The sequence below is a fragment of the Aquarana catesbeiana genome, linkage group LG04 (genome assembly GCF_042186555.1).
Source record: "Aquarana catesbeiana isolate 2022-GZ linkage group LG04, ASM4218655v1, whole genome shotgun sequence".
NCBI classification, from domain to species: domain Eukaryota; kingdom Metazoa; phylum Chordata; class Amphibia; order Anura; family Ranidae; genus Aquarana; species Aquarana catesbeiana.
This window is the reverse complement of record NC_133327.1, coordinates 593374954-593391856: the sequence shown is the minus strand read 5'-3', so window position 1 is coordinate 593391856 and position 16903 is coordinate 593374954. Positions and strand designations below refer to the sequence as shown.

The following is a 16903-nucleotide window of genomic DNA, read 5'->3' as shown; positions in this document are numbered from 1 at the left end:
TAGTTTAATGAAATCTTGGGCATGGGATGAGACCTGAACCCCAAGATATTTGAAGGTGTCTACCCATCTCAACGGGCTGTCGGGGGGAGAGGTGTTCTTAGCCTCCTGATCTATTGGAAATAGGGTGGATTTTGACCAATTAACCCGCAGACCGTTACCTCAGAGAATGTGTCTAGAACTGACAGTGCTCCTTGGAGCGATGGACCAACATCTGCAAGAAAAAGGACCATATCGTCTGCGTACAGGGCTACCCTCTCTTCCAGCAAGCCAATACGCAGCCCCTTAATATGGGGCGATGTACGCAGGGCTTCAGCAACTGGCTCAATGGCTATGGCAAACAAGGCCGGGGAGAGAGGGCAGCCCTGTCTAGTTCCCCTAAACAGTCTAAAGGGAGACGACAAACTGGAACCAAGTCGTATCGAAGATGTGGGGCACTTGTATATCGTCTGCAACCACGAAATAAATTTTAGTGGAAAGCCCATCCTTCGGAGAGTCTCCCAAAGAAAGGGCCACTCCACAGTGTCGAAAGCCTTTTCTATGTCCAATAGAGCTATGGCCCTTGTCCCCGAATTACAATGCTGGGTATGGATATTTGTGAAGAGTCTTCTAAGATTTACATCAGTGGACCTCTTGGGCATAAAACCTGTTTGGTCGGGATCAATTACTGATGGCAACAATGGGTAAAGACGGGAGGCTAGGAGTTTGGTTAAAATTTTAAGATCGTTATTTAATAATGCGATCGGTCTGTATGATGCACATAGCTCCGGGTCCTTGGGGGGCTTATGAATTAAGGTCAAGTATGCCTGGTGCATTGATGGAGGTAAATCACCCTTGGACAAGCAGGTAGTATACAGCTGGGCTAGAATGGGTGCCAGTAGCTCGCAGTGAGTTCGATAGAAATCAATGGGGAGTCCGTCTGGCCCTGGTGCCTTACCGGTGGGGAAGGAGCGGATAACGTTTAAAACTTCCAGTGCCGTAAAAGGCTGGACCAGTGACTGTCTCTCCGCGTCCGAGAGCCAACCGAGTGCAAGCGGATCCAAAAGGTCCTGAAGTGACTCGAGTCGGAAATCGGAGGGGAGAGAGGAGTCATAGAGCTTCCCATAGAAAGCACCGAAAGCCTCCAATATTGCAGACTGGGACGTCACTACGTCTCCCTCTGAGGAACGTAGGCTGGAGACAACTGTGAGTGGATGGTCGTGTTGAGCCATCATAGCCAAGAAGCGTTTTTGCCCCTTGCTCAAAGAACCGTTGTCTACCTTTGTGTATGTCTAGCCTGGTGACCTCTGACATATGTATGTTTAATGCACTCTGAGCTGCATTTAGTGAGTCAAAATGAGAGGGCGAGGGGTCTGCACTAAACACTGCAGCCTGATTGTCAACTGACTGTTGGAGTATCTGAGTTTGTTGGCCCTGTTGTTTCTTAACACTGGCTATGGTGGAAATGTATAGGCCTCTGGCATAGGCCTTGAATGTGTCCCATACTATTTGCGGAGATGAAGATTCCCTGTTGTGGTCCCAAAAATCCACCAACCCGGGCGGAATAATGTCAGCCACCTCAGGGTGAGAGATCCACTGCGCCCCCAGCCTCCACAAGGCCGCATCACGACATGCAGACGAGCGGAACTCCACCACCAGAGGGCTATGATCGGATAAGCCACTGGGGAGGTAGGAGGCCTCCACTACGTCTGCTAACAGCGATTGGTTGGAGAAGGCCAAGTCTATTCTTGAGGCAGTCTTGTGGGAAGCCGAGAAGCACGAGTAGGCCCTAAGGGCAGGGTGTCTCCATCTCCATATCTCCTCCAAGCCCATTGCCCGTGCCCAGGAGAGTAAATCAGAGTTGTGGTTTTTAGGGGGGGCAGGTCTATCCATGTCCGGGGAGAGAATAGCATTGAAATCCCCCATTACCAAAAGTTTCCCGGGACAAAAGGGGGCTGCTTTATCTAGAACTGTATAGAGAAGGCTTGGATAAAAGGGTGGAGGTATATATATATTTATCACAATATATCTCTGAGACCAATGTCTAAACACCAGAATAGCAAATTTACCCTGGGGGTCCGTGCATACTTCCTCAATTGTACATGGAAATTTCTTGGCAATTAGTATTGAGACCCCCCTTGCATAGGAGGAGTATGTAGCATGCACGGACCTCTGTATCCAGGGTTTTTTTAGGGTCAGAACCTTGCTGCCTGTGAGGTGAGTCTCTTGGAGAAGAATAATATGAGGAGAGTGGAGTTTCAGGTATTTGGTTAATAGTGCGCGTTTGAATTTGGAATTCAGGCCTCTGATATTCCATGAGAGGACAGTAAATTTTCCAGTTAGGGAGGTAGCCATATGTAGAAGGGAAACCGATGTAGAACAGGATAGTGGGGGGGGCATATGGGAGAGCAACTCACAGACAGCAAAATCCCTGAACAACACCACCGTGCGGCGGTAGCAATTGACCACTGCAGCAACCGTTTAGGGACTAACAGTAAAAATAACAGACTAAAACATAAAAGACCCAAGCACTGAGTGCTTATCCTACTGATTCCCATCTCCTCTCCAGAAGAAAAAGAAAAATAAAACCTGGGGAGGAGAGCGGGAATAGTTTTACCCAAAAAAGAAAAAAGAACAACTTCTAACTGTAGGTGTACCCTTAAATAGGGTTATCACTCTGCAATGTTTTTACTGCAGACTAGTCCGTGATCTTGGTGGGGGGGGTAGGAACTTATTCTATTCCCCTCAACAGTGGGGTGATAGACCACCTCCAATTGGGGGCAAATAGAGGGGGAGTGTAGGGGGGCAGGTGAGAGTTTTGTTACGTGGATGTCCTGCTGGGGTAGGTTGTATAGTTCGCTCAACCGGAGGGTGAGCAGTCCAGCTCTCAATATAATGCTCAGTTCACACACATGGTGTGTATCTTACCTAACTGGAGCTGTGAAAGTGAGATAGGGGACATAAGAAAAAGGGGGAGGGAGAAAAAGAAAAGTCCAACGAAGATAAAAATAAAAAACATATGGGGTCAGCTTGCCATGCAAGTGAAGATAGGATCCGAATCTCAATGTGACCTTTGAAAATTTGAAGAACGGAGATCCGCAGCAGATGATATGACCCCAAGGGTAGGTGAAAATTATTGATGATAGATCCACGTGGAAAGGGGGGGAAATAGGAAGATTGGAGTTTGCAGGTTAGTTAAGCCAAGTCACAGTACCTGGGGATACAGAGCTGCGATTTAGCCACGACCATCCAGCCAGGAAAGAGCTGCCTCCGGATCTATGAAGAAGTGAGCTCTTTCGCCATCAATCACACGAAGCTTGCTAGGGTAAAGTAGGCTGAATTTTAATCCCTTGTCTCTCAGGCGGCGTCTTGCTTCCGTGAACGATCGGCGTCTCTGCTGTATCTCTGGGGAATAGTCGGGAAAGAGCATTATTTTTGCGTTGTTGAAGCGTAATTCTTGCTTCTCCCTGGCTGCAGCAAGCAGTTTATCCCGGTCCCTGTAGTTCAGGAGCCTGAGGAGGAATGGTCTCGGCAGGGCTCCAGGTACAGGGGGAGCAGGGGGAACCCTGTGGGCCCTCTCCACTACATATGTAGGAGGCATGGCAGGGATATCCAGGAGAGAGAGGAGGAAGGATTCTGCAAACTCAGCCGGTTTAGACCCCTCTGCTCTCTCAGGGAGACCTATAACACGAATGTTGTTCCTCCTCAGTCTGTTCTCAGTGTCTATGGACTTTTCTTGCAGGGCTTTCACTTGCAATTGCAGGGCACGGAGGTCCCGGGAGTCAGCTCTGGTATCATCCTCTAGCTGGGAGATGCGGCCTTCAGCCTCCGCAAGCCGGGACCTAAATTTGTCCATATCATGCCTTATAAGGCTGACATCCGTGACTAGGTGGTCTATCTTGACCATGACAGAGTCATTGCCCGTTTTTATAGCAGCCAAAAGCTCAGCATGTGAGGCTGCTTGGGCTGCTGACAGCTCAGAGAGGGTCTGTGTCTGTGTACCGGCGGACATTGTGGAGACAGGAGGCCTCGTGGGCAAGATGGCGGTGGCCGAGGAGCGGGTACAGGCCGCAGATGATGAACAGGTCTTACCCGGTGGTGGCGGGGAGGTCCGCTTGGTGCTGTAGGACCTCTTGGACCCCAGGGTGCCGGATTAGGTGGAAGTAGGTGTCATTTTTGAGCCAGGATAGGTATCAGGATCTGTGTGAGAGCGGAGCTCAGCCTCAGCACGTCTTCTCTCCTTCACATCCGGCCACGCCCCCCTTCAAGGCTATATTTAAGTGAATTGTGACTGCACTCATTTTGAAAAGATTATTGCTGGCACCTTCTGTTTTTTAGGATATCATTTATGATTGGTTGCATATATTATTTATTATTTAAGTGAATTGTGACTGCACTTGTTTTGAAAAGATTATTGCTGGCACGTTCCATTTTTTAGGATATCATTTATGATTGGTTGCATATATTATTTATTTCACAGAAGGATTTTTTATTCACAAATTTATTTTTTACACCAATTTATTCATCGGATTGCATATAGTATTTATTTCACAGAAAGATTTTTATTCACAATCTTTTATTCACGACAATTTATTCATCAGATTTTAGCATATTTTACAATCACGGATATTTTCTCACAACAATATAATAGATATATATATGTTTTTTCACTTCTCTAATATAGCACCAGCACTTTATTAATGGATAGTGGTAGTTACTATAGGCTGCAACATAGAGATTGCTGATCCTATCTACCTCAGCTGCAGCAACCCTCTAATATAGCACCATCACTTTACCTAAAATCAGTAGCAACTGCTATAGGATGGAATATAGAGATCGCTGAACCTAGCAACATTAGTCGCAGAAACCACCATCAATTATAGCCACTATTTTGCTTACACAGTATTTCACACTTATTTATTGCTGATATTGCGCAAAATTTATTTTATTATTTACTCTGCAAGTGCAGTTGCTCCAGAACTTAGTAAATGAGGTAAAGCTTCACTTTGCTAAGAATGCCCAATCACCTGCAAGAAAAATAAAAAAAAACTGCATTTTTGCTTGCACATGATTGGATTATGGAAGTCAGCAGAGCTTTTGCTCATTTACTAAGCTCTGGAGCAACTGTACTTGCAGAGTTCAACTGCACTTTGCAAAGTACTGAGTGCCTTTGCCTTTAGTAAATCAATCCCATAGGCTAACATGGAGAGGCATTCAGTGGCAAAAAAAAACATCAAATGCCTGTAAAAGAGCCTCAAGTGTGCATGAGGCCTAAGGGAAAAATGGGTGAGAAATCATGGGAGATGATGAAAAGATAGCAACGGTAAACACCAAAAGATGCCCTACATTGCTTTGGCTTCTCTGCACCTGTCTTTTGCTTTTTGCCCTCAGGGTGTTCTTGTGTCTTATGTTCTCTGTACAGAAAGAAATTCTGCCAGTATCCTCTAGAAATAGTCTGTGAACTTTATAGACTATGAAGTTGTAGTCAGAAGTCAAAATAAACCTGTACTTCAAATATACCATTTTCATAAGCTTTATTTCGTCTAGGCAAACAAAATATGTTGACTTGCTTCCACTTTAAGCCAGAAAAAGGAAGGGTGTGTTATCTACAGCTCCCTTGTCAGCTGCTACATCCTGCTCAGCGCCTTCACAGCCTTTTATTTCCAAGGCAAGCCTTTCAACAATTGCTTTTTATACTTGACATTTTATGTATTAACATTTACATTTTTGTTTATGATACATTATTACTGACAGTTCTTAAAAAAAAATGACTTATGCCGTGCACACACGGGCGGATTTTTCGGCATCAAAGGTCCGACGGTCTTTCCGACAGACTTTCGACGTACTTTTGACGGACTTCCGAACTTTCCGAAACTTTCCGGACTTTCAAACGAACTGACTTGCCTACACATGATCACACCATAGTCCGACAGATTTGTACGTGATGACGTACGACTGGTCTAAAGTAAGGAAGTTGATAGCCAGTAGCCAATAGCTGCCCTAGTGTCGGTTTTCATCCGTCGGAGTAGCATACAGACGAGCGGATTTTTCGACCAGACTCGAGTCCATCGGAAAGATTTGTAATCTAAAGTCTGATTTTCGCCCAAAAAAGTCCGCTGCAGGTCCGATGAAGCCCACACACGGTCGGATTGTCCAACGGATTCGTCCCATTGGACCAGTCCGGTCGAAAAGTCAGCCCGTGTGTACACGGCATAATTGGAGGATAGTAAGGTCTGTATTGAAACACCAAACATTCTAATACCCCGTACACACGGTTGGATTTTCCGACGGAAAATGTGTGATAGGACCTTGTTGTCGGAAATTCCGACCATGTGTAGGCTCCATCACACATTTTCCATCGGATTTTCCCACACACAAAGTTTGAGAGCAGGATATAAAATTTTCCGACAACAAAATCCGTTGTCGGAAATTCCGATCGTCTGTACACAAATCCGACGGACAAAGTGCCACGCATGCTCAGAATAAATAAAGAGATGAAAGCTATTGGCCACTGTCCCGTTTATAGTCCCGACGTACGTGTTTTACGTCACCGCGTTTAGAACGATCGGATTTTCCGACAACTTTGTGTGACCGTGTGTATGCAAGACAAGTTTGAGCCAACATCCGTCGGAAAAAATCCTAGGATTTTGTTGTCGGAATGTCCGAACAAAGTCCGACCGTGTGTACGGGGCACAAGGCTCCAAGCACGCTGGCTTAAGGACCAGCCTCGTTTTGGAATTTAGGTGTTTACATGTTTAAAACAGGTTTTTTTGCTAGAAAATTACTTAGAACCCCCAAACATTATATATTGTTTTTTTCTAACACCCTCGAGAATAAAATGGCGGTCATTGCAATACTTTTTTTCACACTGTATCTTACAAGCGCGCTTTTTTTGGAAAAAATTCACTTTTTTGATTAAATTAATAAGACAACAGTAAAGTTAGCCCAATTTTTTTTATATTGTGAAAGATAATGTTACGCTAAGTAAATTGATACCCAACATGACATGCTTCAAAATTGTGCCCGCTCGTGGAATGGCGTCAAACTTTTACCCTCAAAAATCTCCATAGGCGACGTTTAAAAAATTCTACAGGTTGCATGTTTTGCATTACAGAGGAGGTCTAGGGCTAGAATTATTGCTCTCGCTCTAGCGATTGCGGCGATACCTCACATGTGTGGTTTGACCACCGTTTTCATATGCGGCGCTACTTACGTATGCGTTCGCTTCTGTGCGCAAGCTCGTCGGGACAGGGGGGTTTAAAAAAAAAAATTTATTTTTATTATTTATTTTACATGATTTTATTTATTTTTACACTGTTTAAAAAAAAAAATTGTGTCACTTTTATTCCTATTACAAGGATTGTAAACATCCCTTGTAATAGAAAAAAGCATGACAGGATCTCTTAAATATGAGATCTGGGGTCAAAAAGATCTCAGATCTCATATTTACACTAAAATGCATGCAATAAAAACAAAAAAAAAGTCATTTAAAAAATGACATTGAAAAAAATGTGCCTTTAAGACGTATGGGCGGAAGTGACGTTTTGACGTCGCTTCTGCCCTGCAGTGTCATAGAGACGAGTGGGCACCATCTTAGCCTCACTCGTTTCCAGGCAGGCACAGCAAGGAGACAGACGCGATCGCCTCTGCCACTACCGACTGCTCCGGTAAGCGGAGGAGGGCACCGGATTGCGGCGGGAGGGGGGGCCCCCTCTCCTACCACCAATAAAAGTGATCTTGCAGCGAATCCGCCGCAGAGACCCCTTTTATCTGAAAGCCGACCGCGGCATGAAAACGGGGATACCGGGGTTATGGCAGCTAGCTGATGCCATAACAACGATATCCGCCGCCAAACTAAGGACCTACTTCGGCGTGCGGCAAGTGGTTAAAAATCGCTGCTTCAATGGGAGTTTTGTGTTTTTCCTGTAGAAGCAGCTCAATGCTATCCTATGTGTCCATGCGCATTAGGACAATTACAGACATATTCTGAGATCAGAGTTTAGAGGCAGGGAAAAAACCCTTCTGGTTTGCGTTTCTGATTGGAGCTTTCTGGCAGAAAAAAATGCAAAACTCTCCTAAACTCACCCAAACTGTGTACAAAAACGCTCTATATGAGCGTTTTTTTCCTGCCAGGGTTTTGTTTTTGTTTTTTTAAGCCCCATGTGCATGGAGCCTTACACAACTATGTTAGGAAATATGTGATATCTGTTTTTAATTCCATCCATTTCTTCCAAGTACCTTACTACTATAGACTTAATTAAAACTTATCCATTTTTTATAGTTTTCTATAGGGTGGAATAGAGTTCAAATTTCTGTAAGGTTTTTTTTTCTGTCTGTTACTTTACTGGGGAGAATTGCCTTTATTTACTGTTTTGGTGACAGTGAATCCTCCACCTCCATGGAGAGGGTGTAGTGATTCAAGAGCAAAAAGTTATAACAGCCAGGAATTTTAAACTGTAATGCCGCGTACACACGGGCGGAAAAGTCCGACCGTGTGTACGCCCCATTAGAAGTACTGTGTACAGTACAATTCTCAGGGGACAGCAGTAGCAAGGAAACAGGTAAAAGGTTTAAAACTGGTTGGATAGAATGTGACAAACCAGGCTGTAGATCATATTGTCAATCTGCCCAGTGCATGCATCAAGGTGAAGATGGAGGCTGCCATTACTCTCTGTTGCCTGATCTCATTTTCATTGGGCATGTACACGCCATAATCTGGTGGGAGGAAAAAGTAACAGAGTTGATGAATGTTGTGACCTTAGGTTGGCTGAAGTAGTCATTAAAAAAACAAATTTTAATATAAATGATGCACACATTTTGTATTTGTCTTCTATGTGTGTTCAGTAGATTCTTTGTTTTCTACAGATGCTGATAAACTGACAATCATTTAATAAGAAATGTGTATGTGTCTGTTGTTTTACAGATTCTTGTCTTCTAATTTCTCTTACATATTTTACCTTTGGTCTTATATAGGAAATAGTACATAAACAGCAGCAATAATGTACTTCGATTGCACCCCTTGCTGTGAGGTGGTAAAATGGGAGAGGTACTTAACACTGGATTTATTTTGTTTTCCTGGAAATAGCATGATTAGATTTACAAGTGCTTTAATTTGAGTTGCGGGATCTGTATTTACATGAAAGGGTTCTACAATGCTTTAGTCAAATGCATCTGCCACAGCATCCATACATTTTGAGGTTAAATTACCTCTCCTAATCTCTTCCCTGATGGAAAGCTGCACTACAGTATTGTATACTCCAATAGTTTGTTTTTCTTGTTTTGATTTCTCTTATGATAATAACCTGAGAAGAGCACAATGAATAAAATGTAAGTGCAAAAATTGCCACTATTCATTGCCAAAGGATAAGAGCTGTGTGCCTTGTGCAGTGCACATACCTTATCTTTCTCACGCTCTTTCTTGCTTTCTCTCCTCTTGCCCACAGCTTGCCAGTTTCTAAGCCCCCCCCCCCCCCCCCGCAGGCAGATGCCCCTGTATGCAGAGTTGCAGCAGCTGCAGGATGCTGAAATACAGCGATCACCTGCCCAATGATGCCTGCATAGTTCTGGTCATGTTATCATCCAGCCAGTAGGGGAGCAACACTGGGAATGGAGCATATATACAAAGGTAAGAAAGCCCTGAAATTCAATACTAAAGGGGGCTATCGTAGTTCCACAAACACAAATGGCAGGGCACTATTTCTCTGCCCACAGACCCCTGATGCTAGGACATTTTTCTCTCCACTGACTACTGATGCTGGGGTATTTTTTACTCACCACCTGGCTGTCGCCGTTGTGGCATATTTTAATCCCACTTACCACCAGGGGCATTGTTTTTTTTCCCACTTATGGCGAGAAAATTTCTTACTCTCATTGGAATCAGTCTGAACACTCCAAACACAGGGACAAGGTTGTTTTGAGACCCAGGGCCTCTTTTCTTCCTAAGATGATTTCTTCCTTCGATCCTAAACAGGATTTTGTTCCCCGATCTATCTGTCCTGCTCTGAAGCATTCTAAGGAGATTTCCCTCCATTATCTGGATGTAGTACATGCTGTTTTGAATCTTATCTCTCAGCTCTAGCTCCCTGTTTGTTGTTCCTAAGTGTCCCTGTAAGGGACAACCTGCTTATCATTCCACCTATCACCAAGGAATTCTCCCTGTCAAAGTGCACTCCGCCAGATCAGTCAGTGCAAGCAAATGCTGTAACCCATCTTAAACAGTTTTGAAATTGCTAAAATCTTAACAATACTTTAATATGACCTTATAATAACAATGCTCTTCTCCCTATTTTTGCTATGTGTGTTTACATACCCCAGATCAGCAGGCAAACTGGTTAGGGAGCTGTAGAAAACATCAGACCAGGTAGTACTCCAGTCCTTCACCAAGCCCAACCTATTTGTCAAAATTTTAAAGCAGAGCTCCACCTAAAAGTGGAAGTTCTGCTTGTTTGCCTCCTCCCCCCTCCTCTGCCACATCTGGCACCTTTCGGGGAGGAGGGGGAGCAGCTACCTGGTTTTGCCATGGCAAAGTCAACCGGAAATTTCAGACCCCCCTCCTCCTTCCCCCGCCACTGGCCATTCACAAAGCATTCACAAAGCACAGCACTGTAGAGCCGCAAGGCTTCACTGCCAGTTTCCCTTAGTCGAGATGGCAGTGACAGTACCCGAGAGCCACTTGAAAAATCAGCTCGAGTGAAGACACTGCTGGATTCATGGACAGGTAAGTGTCCTAATATTAAAAGCCAGCAGCTACAGTATTTGTAGCTGCTGACCTTTCATTTTTTCTGAAGGAGCCTGGAGCTTCTCTTTAAATGCAAGCTTTCATTTCTATCCTATTTACAGGGAATTATACTTCTGAATAATATGCACAGTCTTTGCTTCATTTTTGTAGTGAATTTACTTAACTTATATTATGTGATGTTTTCTGATACATCTATTTAGAGTAATATTGATGAATTATGTTGCAAATAACAAATACTTAATACCTTTTTAAAGAGCATCTATATTATAAATGAAAGATATGCAAATTAAAAGCACCTACTAAATCTGATTTACAAAGCATTTCTTTGTGGTTGCTAACAAACCAATTCACGCACCCCATTCTTACTGTATATACCTTGAGGATTTCATTAGGGAGGCATCACCACCAGAACTCCCAGTTCTGCCCAATTGACATATACTTTTCTAACTATGGTGCCATTGTAAATCAATATTTTCTCAATAATGTAGAAAAAAATTAGGAAATCAACTGCAAGTGACTGACAACATCATTATGATCTTTCTGGAGAAGGAAAAGACACATACTAATATGGGAAGATTTTGGAGTCTCTGAGAAATAAAAGAAGCTGCTAGTAATTCAACCTTATAGTACCTATGTAAAATGTAAAGCTACATAGTTACATAGTAGGTGAGGTTGAAAAAAGACACAAGTCCATCAAGTCCAACCTATGTGTGTGATTATGTGTCAGTATTACATTACATATCCCTGTATATTGCGGTCATTCAGGTGATTATCTAATAGTTTCTTGAAGCTATCAATGCTCCCCGCTGAGACCACCGCCTGTGGAAGGGAATTCCACATCCTTGCCGCTCTTACAGTAAAGAACCCTCTACGTAGTTTAAGGTTAAACCTCTTTTCTTCTAATTGTAATGAGTGGCCACGAGTCTTATTACACTCTCTTCTGCGAAAAAGTTTTATCCCTATTGTGGGGTCACCAGTACAGTATTTGTAAATTGAAATCATATCCCCTCTCAAGCGTCTCTTCTCCAGAGAGAATAAGTTCAGTGCTCGCAACCTTTCCTCATAACTAAGATCCTCCAGACCCTTTATTAGCTTTGTTGCCCTTCTTTGTACTCGCTCCATTTCAAGTACGTCCCTCCTGAGGACTGGTGCCCAGAACTGGACAGCATACTCCAGGTGCGGCCGGACCAGAGTCTTGTAGAGCGGGAGAATTATCGTTTTATCTCTGCAGTTGATCCCCCTTTTAATGCATGCCAATATTCTGTTTGCTTTATTAGCAGCAGCTTGGCATTGCATGCCATTGCTGAGCCTATCATCTACTAGGACCCCCAGGTCCTTTTCCATCCTAGATTCCCCCAGGGGTTCTCCCCCCAGTGTATAGATTGCATTCATATTTTTGCCACCCAAATGCATTATTTTACATTTTTCTACATTGAACCTCATTTGCCATGTAGTCGCCCACCCCATTAATTTGTTCAGGTCTTTTTGCAAGATTTCCACATCCTGCGGAGAAGTTATTGCCCTGCTTAGCTTAGTATCATCTGCAAATACAGAGATTGAACTGTTTATCCCATCCTCCAGGTCGTTTATGAACAAATGAAGCTGATCTTCAAAAATCTAAATAAACAGACGTAATACATATACAGGAGTTGTTTTACCTTCCAAAGGATTTGCAGTTACAACCCCCAGTCCCCAGTCTGCTGACTGGACAGTGAAAGAGGAGGAATAGACTGATGAGGTCATCTCTTGCTTACTGGTTTCTCCTCCTATCAGATTGTTCGCACATTTGCATGCACCATCTCTGAGTAGCTTCTAGTACTGCCCCTTCCTCTCCCATTGTAATTACAGCTGTGCAGGGATTGTAGGAGGATGATGCCAGCCAGATCAAATTCATTTACACTAATACCTGAACATTAAAGCACATTTAATAATATGTAGCATATTTTGTGCATTTTATATTTGCTTGAAATTCAGCTTTTGGCAGTTTTGGGTGGTGTCATAGTTAAAAGTAATTATGTACTTTTTTTTAAAATGCATTTTATTTTATGTTATTTTCAGTTAAGTCCAATGAGGTTTGAAAATTACATTCACATGGCAAAAATAAAGATATTGTCTTCAAATTTTGTAAATTGAGCCTTGCATAGTATTGTCTATAAATGTGCAGATAAAAAACAGTTCTTCATCAAAGTAAAAGAAAATGTGTAGCATAACAATGTCTAACATATTTAGAATAAGCTTATGTGAGTAATTGGCTGCATATGATTACTTGAAGACATTAACCTACCGTTCTTTTCTTTTTGAAGGAGAGGAAGATCCATCTAAAGAGGTACTGTATGTACATACTCTGATTGAGACATTATGGGCTATTTTAATATATCACAAAAAGTAAATATTTGTAGTAATAGGTTACAACACATTGCTGTTTGCATCTTAAATATAATTATAAATGGTGATTATACATGAGACTCAAATCAAAAGTATGGATTTAGGAGCCAATTGATATTTATGTTTGTGAATTGACCATTGTTTGAGAAAATGATCATGAGATGAAAAAGGGGATTATGGACTGATAATTCAACAGCTCATAGTTTTTGCTGAGAGACCTGCCTTATATTTTACAAATTTGCAATCTGTTTGCTCATTCTCTGTCAAATTTAGCAACAATAGCAACAACTATGGAGCGCCAGGGCTTGCCAGATTGGATGTAAAAATACATTAAAGTGTATGTCAGAACAAAATTTTTATTCTTGGTTTTGGATAGAGCAGGGAAGGTTTAGACCCTGTCGGATTATTATTGCTAACTGAAACACCACTAGAGAAATATCCTCTGTTTCTGTCCTGCTGACCAGACAGACATTGAATGAAAATTTCCAAAAGCATTGTAGAATAGGGGAAAGCCAGAACCCATGTCAGATTTTTATTTTTGTACCAGTGACAGGTTTTCCCCTAAGCTAACCACACACATTGCAATCTGATTGTACAATCTGCTTTAGATCTACCAACGGTTCTTAAACTGACCCTGTCCCTAATTCACAAAAATAAAACAGTCACCTTGTAAATAAAGAAGCAGAATACTTTCCTCTCCAACAAGCAGTGAGTTAATCTTCAATAATACTCAGTCCCCTTCTATGCACTATAGTTCTTCCTACTGGCCTCTATTCCTCCAGATGCAACCATGATCCTGGTACTATTTTCTAGAGCCAGCAATCAGCCTTCCAGTAAAAGTGATCCAAGCCATTAAGCTGTCAATCACTTTTACAGCACTCAAACGCACTCTCTCATGAATTCTGCTGCCAGACTATCCACCTTAAAATACTAACAACACACAAAGCCATCCACAACTCAGCCTGAGCTAAATTGCCAGCCTTGTCTCAAAATATCACCCAACCTGTACTTTTTGCCCTTTTCAAGACCTTCTGTTCTTTATCTCCCTCATCACCTCCTCCAATGCTCACCTCCAGGACTTCTCTGGAGCCTCTCCCATATTCTAGTACCCCCCACCCCAAGCTCTCAGGTTATCTCCTACCATGTCAACCTTTCTGCAACTTCTACCTAAAAACTGAACTTTTACATTCTCCATCAACTCATCTGCTTATAGTTAATACTTTTAGTGTCACTTGCCACCTCCCTTTTGAATTGTTAACTCTTTCAATCAGGACCCTCCCAGCCCTCTTGTCTTGCCTTGTATTGTAACTGTACTGTCTCCCTTTATTCTGTAAAGTGTTGTATAAGCTGTTGACACTATATAAATTCTGTGTAATAATAGTAATGTATGTGTATGTTTTCCAGGGCTCTGGAGGTGGTGGCTCACTGAAAGTGGTGCATTTTGGACTGGTATAAAATGACTATATTCTGATAGTGAACAAAATTCCACATTTCATTTTTCATAGTACCCTGACATTATTTGCAAAAATATTTGGTGTAAATTGTAAAATATGTAGTGTATATATATATATTGAAATCTTTTTTTTTAATGACTATTAAAGACAACCTGTTTTACAACTTCACAGTAGTTTGTTTTTGTTGTATGTGTATTCAGTGTGGCACCTTAGAGCAAAATAATTTGTTGTAAAGTAAGTCCTGCCTGCAGAAAGTAATGACAAAACAGTACCTTTCAGTTAGTGACTCAGTTACTGTTACTTAACTTAGAAACTCCAGTAGACAGGTAAAATGAGTCAGTGAACTAATGCTATATAACATAACACTGTACCCTAAAGCCCACCTCCAGCCAAAATCTATCTTTTTGGAGTTTGTTTAATTGAGGAAAGGTAGGGATTGCTTTATTGTTGTCTGTGTCCACCAAAGAGGTTTTCCTTCACTTCCAGTGTGGTCACCAAGACAGGAAATGAGCAGAATCTGCCTTGGGGAGACTCAAACAGCAATGAAAACACTTTAGTAGCATGGGGAAGGTTTGAACCATTCTCAGGATTTAAAATGTCAGCTCTTACACCTGTATACTTCTTTTGAACCAGAGCATCTGTACATTTATTATATGCGCCTATTGATCCCATTGAGTTGGCAAAACCGTTATCATTAGCCTGGAACTTTAGTCAGAAATGAGTCCTGATAGATCAATTTTTGCTCTGGACAGTCTCAGTTGTTCTCTATTTTTAGCACTGCTCCAACAATTAGAGCTGACAGTCATGGGCGTCCGCACGGGGGGGCAAGTGCCAGGCGTACCATGCCCATATAAATAGCTTGGAGAATGTAAATCTTTTTATATTGCAATGTATTGCAATACATCTGTTGTGGCCATATTTTGATCTTGATGAAAACAGTATACAGTCTGAGCATGGGTGACCTGAAAAGGATGTGCCCCCTGAAAAAAGTTCTGCGAACACCATGCTGGCAGCCTAAAGATTTGCTCCTGCTCAGCTTACCAGAGCCATCAGTAGCGGCGGAGGCAATCGGATCCTTCTCCCTGTGCGGTATGGAGCTGAGTGTTGGAAGATGATTAGCCTGTATGCCACACCACCCTTCACTAAACAATTCTTTGATCGTGTACTCACTTACATCCTGGAAATTACAGAAGGCCCTTTATTGATAGGCGGAGATTATAATACGGTCCTTGACAACTCTATTGACAGATTTCGATGCTCTACTGTACCCCCCACTCCCTTAGGCACTTATCTGGCCCAATATGACCTAGCAGAGGCCTGGAGATGGAAACATGCAGATGGGAGGAAATATTCCTGTCAATCTGACTCTCATGGTACACTATCACATATTGATCTGTGTTTACTATCCTCTGATTTACTTGGCATGGTAAGCATTGTCAGATACCTCCCTAGGGCGGTGTCTGACCACTCTCCACTGTTGGTAGACTTAGCTTTGACAGTATCTCCCTCCTTTCGAGTGTGGCGGCTGAGCCTGCTATGGCTGGCGGACCAGGCTGTCACAGATCGGGGAATGGTGATCTGAATTCATATTGGGCCACCAATTCACAGAGTGCATCCATCCCTGTGGTCTGGGATGCCTTCAAGGCTACCATGCGCGGCTCCTTTGCTGCAGCCATAGGGCAGGCCCGCAAGGCATCTCACTTCAGACTAGTGGATGTGGAGGGGGAGCTTCGAGTGGCAGAGGCGGCCTACTCTGCATCCCCTACACCCAAAAAACACACTATCTGGCGACACAAGGCCAGTGAGTTAGACATGGTGCTACTCGAATGAACCCAGAAAAAACTGTTATACCAAAATAAGTGACCTTTTGAATTTGGCGACAAAGCCTGCTAGCCCTACTTATCAGCCATGCAACATCCCCAGAATTAGGAACTTGGAAGGCATAATAGTGGAACAGACAAAGGAGGTAGTGGGGGCTTTTGTTACATTTTACTCTACTCTATATTCCACTAGGGCCCACTATACTATTGTGGAATTAGACGACTATTTGCAGGATATATCACTTCAAAAATTGTTAGATTCTTAGGTTTCATTGCTAGATGCCCCTCTAACAACTGAGGAAATAGGAGATGCCATCCAGTCCTTTCTAGAAATAAGACACCAGGGTTGGACGGATTCCCTATAGAATGGTATACGCAATATAGTGAGCTACTGATTCCACATCTCTTTAGGGTATGCAACTATGCCCTGAGGACAAGACAGCTACCGCTCTCTATGTCTGAGGCGCTAAATGTCCTTATCCCCAATCCCCACAAGGACCATCTTCTCTGCGAATCATACCGACCGATCT

General features: G+C 42.8%; 1 protein-coding gene across 1 annotated transcript in view; it reads left to right on the top strand.

Moving 5' to 3' along the window:
- Positions 1-14641, top strand: part of WDPCP (WD repeat containing planar cell polarity effector) — a 684160-nt gene extending 669519 nt beyond the window's left edge. The window contains exons 17-18 of the mRNA XM_073628184.1: positions 13018-13040; positions 14504-14641. Coding sequence (XP_073484285.1) covers positions 13018-13040; positions 14504-14554 — 74 coding nt within the window. The 3' untranslated portion in view covers positions 14555-14641. The remainder of the gene's footprint in view (positions 1-13017; positions 13041-14503) is intronic.
- Positions 14642-16903: the final 2262 nt, after the last annotated feature.